Source organism: Brassica napus, chromosome A7 (assembly GCF_020379485.1).
Source record: "Brassica napus cultivar Da-Ae chromosome A7, Da-Ae, whole genome shotgun sequence".
In the NCBI taxonomy this organism is placed as follows: domain Eukaryota; kingdom Viridiplantae; phylum Streptophyta; class Magnoliopsida; order Brassicales; family Brassicaceae; genus Brassica; species Brassica napus.
Genome location: NC_063440.1, coordinates 12,132,947 through 12,144,935, shown reverse-complemented (window position 1 = coordinate 12,144,935; position 11,989 = coordinate 12,132,947). Strand labels below are relative to the sequence as shown.

The following is an 11,989-nucleotide window of genomic DNA, read 5'->3' as shown; positions in this document are numbered from 1 at the left end:
TAGTCTTATTCCTTTCATTACTTGTCACTTTAATTTGTGTGATACATATTAATTAGTAGCTTTCTTTAAAACCACAAAATGATTTTATTAATAAACTACCCCTAATCTCACATGGAATGAAGCATATTTACATTTCTTGTTCCACAAGTACCTTCTCAATAACACCCTCCTTGATCTCTACTCAAAGAACCCCAAAGTAAACTTCCCCAACATCTGATAACTTCAACATCTTCTTATACCATTTCTTGATTTTATCTCTAAGAACCAAACATAAACCAAAACCTACGAGAAAATGGGAGACCAAGGAGTACAACAAATGCAGCAGCAGCCTGTTGTTGTGTATCCAAACGCATACACTAAGCAGTATCCATATCCATCTGCATCATCTTCTTCTTCCTCCTCTGGCTCACGCGGTTCCTTTGGGACGGTCTTCATAGTTCTTGCTGTGATCCTTGTCTTGTCGGTTCTGGCTTGTGTCTTCGGGAGGCTATGCAACCGTGAAAACCGCGCTGCCAAGCAGCCGAAGCATGAGAAAGGGTCGTCTAAGAAGAGCCGTGAGATTCGGCCTGTGGATCGTGAGCCGAGGGAGAGAGGTGATTTGGAGTTTGGGTTGGATATGAAACGGCCTGACCATGTTGAGAAACCCTCTGGAAGAGATTACGGAGAGGATATAGAATCGGGATTTGGTGACAAGAGAGAAGAAAGAGGCGGAGGAGGACCACCTCTGCCTCCGGTTATCAAACATGGAGTGAGATTTAAGTTACCGGAGGAAAACGGAGACCAACATGCTGGAGGCGAAATAAGACGTGGAGGTCCTGACATTGAGTTCCGACCAAGACACTAATGGTATTGATTTGTACAAGAACAAACAACTTTATTTATGTTTATGTTGTCTTAACTGTTTCCTTTCTTTTGTGTGTGTCTTTTTTTTTTCTTGCTTGATTTTATGGGTATGGAACTTGGAGCTGAAGCTATCAAACTTCGTAATCTCTTGGTGTGATATATACAATAGATACTCTGTATATATCTAAGGTACTGAATAAATTCAGCATACATATGTAAAAATTCTATGTAAATTCCAAAAGATTCGAAAATTTTATGGAATACCTGTTGATATTAGTAAGACTGGGCATAATAACTCAGTACTAGGTTTGTATCTGTTTGTTAGACTTTGTAGAATATTCTGATTTACGTTCCTATATTTTTGGGATTGTTCTTATCATATCTTGGAACAATCTTGTGTATATAAACCAATGTAAATCTGTAAATGAATCAAGGAAATATTTCCCACTTTCATGGTATCAGAGGGTTCATCGATCCTGAACCTATAATTCTCTTCTTCTTCTCTTTTTCTCAAATCTTCTTCGCTCTTTTTCTGTTTCTTACTCTCATCCACCATGGTTGCTCCTGTCGCTACTGCTCTTGAACGTGCGTACGGTGTTAACAACATCAAAAATCATATCCCCATCATTCTAGATATTGATGATCACAACTATGACGCCTGGAGAGAGCTCTTCCTCACTCACTGCCAGAGTTTCGACGTTGCTGGTCATCTTGACGGCACGCTTCTTCCAACGGATGATAACGATCAACAGTGGTCTAAACGTGACGGGTTGGTCAAACTGTGGCTCTACGGGACTCTCTCGAAGAATCTCTTCAAAAGTACGTTCAAAACTGGAGGTACTTCTCGGGAAATCTGGACTCGCATCGAGAACTTCTTCAGGGACAACAAAGAGGCCCGTGCTATTCAGCTCGATCACGATCTGCGTACCAAGGTCATTGGAGACCAGACGATCCATGCCTATTCTCAAGATCTCAAGTCCACGGCTGATCTGCTTGCTAACGTTGATGCACCAGTTTCAGAAAGAACTCTTGTCACCTACATGATCAATGGCTTGAGCGACAAGTTTGACAACATCATCAATGTGATCATGCATCGTCAACCTTTCCCTACCTTTGAACAAGCTCGTTCGATGCTCATCCTTGAAGAAGAAAGGCTTAATAAGGGAAAGAAATCCTCTGTTGTCAAGGACTCCGCCTCATCTGACAAAGTCCTCAACGTCTCGTCTTCGACTCCTACTCAGCGATCTGATCATCAACCTCAACCACAGCAGCGATTCTTCAATAACAGAGGTTCCAAACGCAACAACTACAGAGGTCGTGGACGACACAACAACAATCAACATCGACCAATGTACAACCAATGGGGCGTTCCCTTCTGGCCTACTGGATATCAGACGTGGAATAATCAACAACCAGGTCAATGGATACCGCAGCAACAATTCAACAATCAAGGCATTCTTGGTCCTCGTCCTGCTATCAACCAACAGATGCTTCAGGCTCAGCCGCAAGGTCAGACCAATCATCTCGTCGCTGCAGTTCCGACTACAGACTTTGCCTCTGCTTTCAACACCATGACGTTAATGGATCCATCTGATCATCAGTGGTATATGGACTCTGGCGCCACTGCTCACTTAGCAAACAACCCAGGTAATCTACAGTCTGTTCTTAATAATGGCACCAAACACACAGTCACTGTTGCCAATGGGGTCAAAATTCCAATAACCAAAACGGGTTTCTTTTCTTTTCCTTCAAATTCTCGTCCTTTAAATCTCTCTTCCATCTTAGTAACTCCCTCTATTATCAAAAATTTAATCTCTGTTCGTAAATTTACCAGAGATAACTCTGTTTCCATTGAGTTTGATCCTTATGGTTTTTCTGTGAAGGATCTTCAAAATCGTCGGACGATTCTCCGCAGTGACAGTACGGGTGATCTGTATCCAGTGTTTTCTTCTTCAAATAAGCTCACTACAGGGCATTCAGCTTTCCTCACCACCACCTCAAACACTTGGCATCGTCGTTTAGCTCATTTGAGCAATCAATCTCTTTCGTCTTTATTATCTTCTAAGCTTTTATCTTGTAATAAACATGATCTTTCTCCAGTTTGCGATGCTTGTCAACTTGGAAAACAAATAAAATTGCCTTTTTATTCTTCTGATTCATCTGTCACTGCACCTTTTCAAATCATTCACTCTGACTTATGGACATCTCCAGTCCTCAGTTTAAGTGGAAAACGATATTATGTCCTCTTCTTGGATCAATTCTCTCATTTTTTATGGGTTTATCCCCTCAGCTCCAAGGAGGAAGTGTTTTCAACATTTCATCTCTTTTTCAAATATGTTGAAACACACTTCAAAACGAAAATTCAATCCTTGCAATGTGACAATGGAACAGAGTATAACAACTCAAAGTTTCATAATTTTTTTGCAGAACAAGGGATTAATTTTCGATTCTCCTGTCCGTATACGTCCCAACAAAATGGACGATCCGAAAGGATGATACGTACAATAAACAACTCTGTTCGAACTCTTCTTTTTCAAGCCAAACTTCCTTCAACTTATTGGGTTGAGGCTCTCAATGCCTCTGTTCATATCTTGAACCTTTTACCATCCAAAGCCATTAACAACCAGATACCCTACTCTGTCCTCTTCAAGAAGCCAGTTTCTTATTCTCATCTCAGAGTTTTCGGCTGCCTCTGTTATCCAAATAAAAACCATGCTAATCTTTCAAAGCTTTCTCCTCGTTCCTCAAGATGCATCTTCCTTGGCTATCCTCATTTTCACCGAGGCTACAGATGCCTTGATCTTGAGTCCAAAAAGATTATTATCTCACGTAACGTCACCTTTGATGAAACGTGCTTCCCGTATCAAGACTCCACTTCAATCTCGGAGACTGAATACGACTTTCTTAATGCTGATATGGATGTCTCTCCAATTTTTAAAAGCATCCTTACAGCTCCAGCTGTGACACCCACTTCTCCAGCTGCTCCTTCTTCATCGAGTCAGTCAACTCAAACTGTACCCGCGGTCCCTGAGGCTCCTAGACATTCGATGACCACAAGATCAATGCATGGTATCCACAAGCCAAAACAAATCATCTCCCTTTTGTCTCAGACTCAATCTCCTCTTCCAAAAAGCTACAAACACGCCCTTACTGATCCCAATTGGACACCATCTATGACATGTGACTATGATGCCATTATTAAGAGTGGTACTTATGATTTGGTGCCTCGACCTAAGAATGCTAATATCATCCGTTGTCTCTGGTTGTATAAACATAAATATGATGGTCATGGGAATTTCAAGTGTCATAAATCTAGGTTGGTCGCTAATGGCAAGTCACATGAAGAAGGAGTTGACTTTACAGAGACTTTCAGCCCTGTTGTAAAACCTGCAACCATTCGATGTGTTCTTCATGTGGCGCTAGTCAATGCTTGGCCAGTGCACCAGCTAGACGTGCAAAACGCCTTCCTCCATGGTACTCTTGATGAGACAGTGTACATGTTCCAGCCCCCGGGTTTTGTCAGCAAAGATCATCCTGATTATGTTTGCAAGCTGAATCGATCCATTTATGGTTTGAAACAGGCGCCTCGTGCTTGGAATGCTCGCTTTGTCAACTTTATCACTAATCAAGGCTTTAAGCAAAGCAAAAGCGATGCTTCTTTGTTTGTTTACAGGAATGGAAGTGATCTTGCGTACCTGCTCCTCTATGTCGATGACATAATTCTTACTTCCTCCACTCCTACCTTGACAAAGAACATCATCGCTACAATGAAACAAGAGTTTCCTATGACTGGTGGTGGGCTTATTGATTCATTCCTTGGCATCTCCGCGATTCACAATGACAGAGGCATGTTTTTAAATCAAACAAAATATGCAGAGGAAATTTTGCTACGGGCTGGGATGCAGGATTGCAATCCAGTTTCAACCCCGGTAGATCTCAAATCTAAACTTGCTGAAGACATAGGCAAACCAGTGGACAATCCAACTCAATATAGGAGTCTTGCAGGTGCATTACAGTATCTAACGTTTACGAGACCAGACATTGCGTATGCGGTTCAACAAATATGCTTGTTCATGCATGATCCACGAGACCTACATTTACAAGCTCTACGTCGTATTCTACGCTACATACAAGGCACAAAAGACAAAGGGTTACATCTTCTTAAAAATCAGAACATGACGATGACTGCGTATTCGGATGCTGATTGGGCTGGGTGTCCTTCTACTCGTCGATCTACCTCTGGGTTCTGTGTCTTCTTGGGTGATAATCTTCTGTCTTGGTCTGCAAAACGGCAACCTACTGTTTCTCGATCAAGTGCGGAGGCAGAGTATAAGGGCGTGGCAAATGTTGTTGCAGAGTCTTGTTGGCTTCGAAATCTTCTTCTTGAAATGCACTGTCCTCTCCGACGCGCCACCATAGTGTATTGCGACAACATCAGTGCGGTCTATCTCTCTTCTAATCCAGTTCAGCACCAGCGCACTAAACACATTGAGATTGATATTCATTTTGTCAGAGAAAAAGTTCACATGGGGCAGGTCAAAGTCTATCACATACCTGCAGCTTTTCAATATGCTGATATATTTACAAAGGGACTTCCGACTTCTTTGTTCACCAGTTTTCGGTCCAGTCTTGGCGTCTCCACTCTCGACGCTGCGACTGCGGGAGGGTGTTAGACTTTGTAGAATATTCTGATTTACGTTCCTATATTTTTGGGATTGTTCTTATCATATCTTGGAACAATCTTGTGTATATAAACCAATGTAAATCTGTAAATGAATCAAGGAAATATTTTCCACTTTCACTGTTACTTGCTATCGTCAAATCGGATAACAAGTATCTAACTCTTATTACTTACAGTCTAAGTCAAGTATTCTTTTTTCATATAATAATTATACTGAATATTTATTAAATAAGTGTTGTTATCAATTACTATCTTTATAAACAAAAATCAATATAAATATTGACATTTATGGTACTGTAAACAAAACTCAATAAATATCTGTGATTTAAAAAATATATTTATTAAAATACCGAAGCCTAATAATTCTATTTCCAATCCAAAATCTTTTCTATTTTTTATTTTACAACAAAAGGCTCTCTTTTCTATTTTGAGTTTCAAATATTGCGAATTCAAATATAAATTCAATAACGAAGTATTTTATATTCTTGAGTAAGTAGTGGAACAAGCCAAATAACATACAAATATTCGGTCTAACAAGTATTCATTTTAATATAAAAAGACAAGTATTCATTTTAAATGAGTCAAGTACACGTAACAAATTTAACTACTTGAACAAGTTAAATGTGAGTCAAGTATCAGAAATTAGCCGGTACTTGTCCTGTGCCTACCCCTAATTATTAGACCACGTAGTTCTAACTTTCCGAGGGGTTTTAGCCAGTAAAGAACAAAAACTAAAGGCACCTACCAAGAATGGCTTTACAGAGCTCCAGAAGGGGAGCAGCGGTATGTATTACTTTCACCAAATTACATGATCAGAACTGTCGGTTATTGAAAAGTCGAGTCTCGGATTTATTCTCTGAGAAATTGTAGGAGCTTTTGACAGTAATATCCACCGTACATCTCTGACTGCGTTATCAGCCCTAATTTTTTAGCGGGCCTTTTCATATGGAAATATAAATGAACTTTCATTAGGGGACAAATTACCAAAGCCCAACCCATATAACTCATGTTTGGCACACTTCGCCTACAATGAAGCGTGTTCGCTTTCTTTTCTTATTTTTTTAAAAAGCGTGTTCGCTTTCTTGTTCTGTGATATACAATAATAATAGTTTTGCTTAAATCTACATAACTTAGCTACCAAATTCTTTTTTTTTTAATCGTCTTTCAGTGACATATTTTGGCGGTTCAACAAATACAAACATTTTCCAACGTCGGTTATTCAAATATTTAATCTATAATAATTACATTTTTTCGCTAAAATATTTCGTTGAACCGACGATTAACTAAATTCATTATTTTCAACGTTGTTATTAGTATCAGTCATTAACTTGTCTATATTGTTCATCTTATAACGCCAACCTTCGTTACTTTTTAATGAATTAATATAACTTGTTCTTTTCACTCAATCCTAATTTGAAAAACAGTTTTTAGTACAATTTTAATAATAGAGCTACATATTCTAATTAGAGATATATTTTTCTCCATCCTACTATATAAAAGGGACTAAATTCAAGGCTTTTGAGACTATCCACCTCAGCCAAAATATTCTCATCTAAAAAGAATTAAAAATAAATATCATTTAGAAAATAATTAACTAACATACAACTTTTGATATTTCTAGAAATTTCAAATTTGTAACTGCTAATTTATTAATAGAATCATATATCTATATTGAATTATGTTATATTTTAATAGTTAGACTTTAAGGGTAAATAAATTATTAATTTATAATATATATAATTTATAACATTATATTGTAGTTATAAATAAAGAGAAAATAACCGGGAAGGATGAAGAAGCTCATGTAAAATTATGTAATTAAAATGGTAAAATGGTGAGTATGATGAGGTGAATCTAAGAAAATTTGTTGTACAAATTATGGTGTTTTATTCGTCCACTATAATGATTTAAAATAAAATATATATTCACATAAATAAGTCAATATTTGTTGTTTTTTTTTTGGTAAGATGTTAAGATTATTATTTTCTAAAAGGTTACACTGTTGTTTTTAAACAATTTATTACAGCAAGGAAACAAAAACAACCAACAACAACTCAAAGTAAAAAAAGCCTTAAGGAAGTCTTATACAAGAAATATAAAAAGAAGTAGAGAAGATGAGAAAGAAGAACTTACCGGGTAAGAGAGGAGACGGTCACGCATCATACGGTCGAAAGAGGCAAGGATGACTGATGAAGGTGAGGAGACATGACTGAAAGTAGAGCTTGATGACTGGAGTAGCATGTGCATCTACGTTGACGCGAGGTTGATTGATCTAGGCTGCAACAGAGTGTAGATCAGCCGGAGGAGAAATCCAAACTTCAGCAGCAAAAGGCTCCCATATCAAGCGAGAGAAAGAGCACTCAAAGAAGAGATGATGGTGAGTCTCTATTTCCAGATTACAAAGGGCGCACGTTCCTGAGACATTTAATCCCCAACGCCTCAAGCGATCCTTGATTGGCAGTCTTCTCCGCAAAGCCAGCCATGATATAAACGCATTACGTGGAATATGTTCCTTGAACCAAATATTCTTGTGCCAATATGTATTGTTGATAGTGTTTATATTCTTTTCTGACATTAGTATCCATATTTTTTGATAAACTGATCCAAAGAGATTAGTTTGTGGAGCTAACCAAACGAGGATTATAGTGTTTACTTTGGAAAAAGTAATAGGTTGAATGATAGATGGCGTGCGTGCCTTTTCACATGGAAATCTGCACATATATTAAAATTATAAGTTTTGAATCATAGAGAAAATATAGTGTATATGACTGAAGTTGGTACATTCCGAAACTAAAGATGGCTGAAATTCTTCTTTGTCAAAATGCATAGATGTGAATCTTATATGAATAGAGTTCTACATTGCTTATAGCAGTGTAATAAACTCCGTGTGTAAAGGAGAAAAAATGTTATATAAGTGAAAACAAAATTTATGATTTTTTTCTTGTGCCTATAGGCTCTTCGCAATTTGAAGAAGAAAGAACATATTGTGTGAAAATCTTTGGCTCGGTCAAATTTTATCCAGTTGTTTACAAAACTGTTGTTATCTGATTCATGTAATTTTTCAGTGTTGATTTAAAAGCCCAAAAAACCTATCTATACTGACTTTTTTTATATTTTTTCTGTGATTTGAATTTAAAAAGAGATAAAACTTTCGATAAGTTATGTAAACTCAGAACAAGTATTTAGCTTTAGAAAGCATTTACATGTTTCAAACTTATAATATATACATATATAATGTTTAAAATTATGCATATAAAACCTGTGTAAAATGTGTCTGAATATGTTTCTCTTCTTTAATGTGTTAATCGTACTATATATAATATTATTTTAAAATTTCAAAAAGTTTATGTCACTATCACATACAAAAAACCATCAATAAAAAATATAATTCTCCATCTACAACAAAAAAAATGAAAAATTATTAACATATAAATTTAAATTAAGAAAAACTAACATTGGAAAAACAAGAAGTTAATATAAAAGAAAAAAATTAACAAATAATATTATAAATAAAATAAATTTATAAGACATAATCCGCGCGAAGCGCGGAAAAAATCTCTAATATAAGTAAAACCAAAACTTTAGACAACTGAGCAAGGCATGCTTTGAAAGGAAAAACCTAACCACTTTTAGCCGAATTTATTACCTCTACATGTGGCTACTATCAATCTAATGCTTCCATAAGAAACAACCATCAATATTGCTTCTGTAGAGTATTCTTGAAAACCTTACCATGAAAACAGATTCATTGAAACCAAAACCAAAAATGTAAATAAGTAATTAGAACCTAACTTTTTTTTTTTTCATTTATTTGTTCAAAAGAACCTAACTTTTTACACGCAAAATATGAGAGAAAAGACGATACCATAAACAAACAATAAAAAAAAAAAATAAACAAACAATAGTCGCGTGAGAATAATAGTTACAGCGCCATTATTATTCCCCCGTGGCACGGAACGTAATTTTCTTATAGGGGTAAAAATGTCATTCCATATGTGATCGAGGGAGATGTCTTGTTGCGCAAGCTAAATGGAACTAACGGCACCGCTTGTAACCAACCGTTTATAACGTTGGAGAGAGAGAGAGAGAGAGGACGACTCTGCTTTCTTCCACATTTTCCCAAGAAAACTTCCCTCTCTCACATTTTCTCGCACTTTCTTTCCACTTGGCGATGGCGGCGCAGGTAGAGATCGAACTCGACAACGGCGAAATTCTCGATCCACTCTCCTCCTCCTCCGCCACCGACTCAACGATTCTTCTCCGCGAAGGGAACCAAGAGCACGACGTCATAACCACGTGTTTCCTCTCCGGCTTAGGCGCCACTCTCGCTAACGCCACCACGATCGTCACTATACGTAAGAAATCTCCCAACGCGATCACCACGAGAGCCAAGTCTCTAGCCTTTCGCATCTTCACGGAAGCCATGGCGAGGAAGAACAACGGAGATCCCAACGTCAAATACGGTTGGTACGCTGCCTCCAGGGAAGATCTCGAACGTATCGTCACGTACGGATTCAGCAGCCGCGAGATCGACGACGATTCTTCGTCTAACGGAATCGGAATCGGAATCCATCTCGTTCCTTCTAAGTTCTCCCTCTTCGCGTAAGCCCGATCTTCTCCTCCCTTTAATATAAGATTGTGATGGTACTAATTAACAGATAATTTTTTTTTTTTTTTTTACAGAGCGGAAGCTACAGAGGAAGACGAAGAAGGCTTAAGGCATCTTCTCCTATGCCGTTTGATTCTTGGGAAGCCTGAGGAGGTCGTCTCGGGGTCTAAACAAGCGTATCCGAGCTCGGTTGAATTCGATTCTGGTGTGGATGATGTGCAGAATCCTAGAAAGTATCTCGTATGGAGCTCTACCATGAACTCGTACATCTTGCCTACTTATATCGTCACTTTCAGGTCTCCTCGTCTCACAGGTATATAACATTTTATTTTAATAAGGTTATTTTTGGAGATGCTCTTTGTGCTAATTGGAGGATGGTTTTATTCAGTTATACGTAACGGTGGCTCTCCGGCTAGACTGAGCTCGCCGCGGGTTAGTTTTGCTGCTCTGATGTTGTCGCTGTCTAAGTCGATGGATACTTTTAGAATGAACTTGATCATCAGAACTTACGATGATTTTAGGGTATGTTATGCTTTTGTTTTAACTTGATTAATACACGTTTTTCTATCGGGTGTGTTTTACTTTTAATCCAATGTGGGGTTTGTTGCAGAAACGGAAGATTCAGAGAGATCAATTGGTTCGGAAGATGAGAGAAGTGGCTGGAGACAACCTTTTGGCTCAGATTATCAGAAACCACAGAGACAAAAACAAGGTCAGGGTTGTTTAACACAGGGCAAGCAAGTCTTGTTTAGCTTTTGATTAATGGAAAGTGAAAGTTTTGAAACGTCATCTTCTTATTCTTTCTTATCGAGCAAGGATTTGCCAAAAGGCTTATCTTTTCATGTGAATCTCCACATCAGCTTATATACCTTTTTGACGTTTGTTGTTTCGACTCACGCAAAGTTCGTGGCCATTCGTTTACTTTCTCATCAAGCTTAGAGAATTATATGTTATTGACCAACCTCTTTTCTTTCTTCTATTCCTTGCAGAGAAAGTTTTACACGTGTGATGCGTAGAATGGTGGGATAGAAGTACACACGTCATACACATGCATAGACAAAAGCTCAATCAATTGCGGAAACTATATCAAGAGTTTTAAAGCTTTTTTTTTTGTTTTCTCCTTTCTGTTAGCTGTACAAACAGAGGATCATCCCTTTATGATATGAACTTTGGGAAATTTGTAAAGACCATTCTTTCACGCAATGAAGTTTTCTAAATTTCCAGAAATTATCAGTCAAGTAACTCAGCTCTTAATACTGCCGTTATTGTACTCATTTGAAATTTCAAAATCCGCCTAAAATATTTTTTCTTAATCACCGTATTAAGAAAAAGAAAAGATATAATAAAAGTGCACCCAATTTGATGCTCTTTTTTCTGTTCTAGAAAGTAAGATTTTCTAAAGTGTTCATGCTTATTAAAAATTCAATAAATATTTATAATTTAATTTTTTTTTTACTTTATTATACGCTTTCCAATAACTTTTCACCAATAAAATTTAATCAATTCAAATATTTTCATTTAATATTTCTTAAAAATATAAAAAAAGTATCTTAAACATATAGAAAATCTATCTTTGTGAAACAAATAAAAAATCTAAAACATCCTACTTTCGGGAACGAATGGAGTATTTTATTATGTAATTATATTTTTAGTTTCTGAAAGTTGTGTGTAAATATGGTATGAAGTTGTGTGTAGGGAGTACAAATACTCATAAACTAATAATGAAGTGTCATCTGTAGACTGTACCTAGAGTTTCTAGGAATTAATGAGCAAAATCTGTCTCTTGGGTCTTTTTATTTTTCTTAATTATTTAATTTTGATAACCTTTATTTTATGTTAGCGATGGAGGTGCTCTA

At 37.1% G+C, this 11,989-nt stretch overlaps 2 protein-coding genes across 3 annotated transcripts; both read left to right on the top strand.

The window, feature by feature from the left end:
- Positions 1 to 139: 139 nt before the first annotated feature.
- On the top strand, positions 140 to 1,119 carry LOC106358120. Of its 2 annotated transcripts, none has more exons than XM_048736742.1 (2): positions 140 to 846; positions 972 to 1,119. In XM_048736742.1, exon 1 carries the CDS (start codon positions 293 to 295, stop codon positions 842 to 844), a length of 552 nt encoding a protein of 183 aa, XP_048592699.1. In that variant the 5' UTR covers positions 140 to 292; the 3' UTR covers positions 845 to 846; positions 972 to 1,119. The 2 variants fall into 2 exon arrangements, with proteins under 2 accessions (XP_048592699.1, XP_048592698.1); XM_048736741.1 differs by having other exon boundaries at positions 966 to 1,119.
- An 8,356-nt stretch (positions 1,120 to 9,475) lies between these two features.
- Positions 9,476 to 11,360, top strand: LOC125576508 (probable inactive poly [ADP-ribose] polymerase SRO2). Its single transcript, XM_048736740.1, has 5 exons — positions 9,476 to 10,126; positions 10,208 to 10,446; positions 10,522 to 10,655; positions 10,744 to 10,845; positions 11,123 to 11,360. Exons 1-5 carry the CDS (start codon positions 9,696 to 9,698, stop codon positions 11,147 to 11,149), a joined length of 933 nt encoding a protein of 310 aa, XP_048592697.1. The 5' UTR covers positions 9,476 to 9,695; the 3' UTR covers positions 11,150 to 11,360.
- The last annotated feature ends 629 nt before the right edge of the window (positions 11,361 to 11,989 follow it).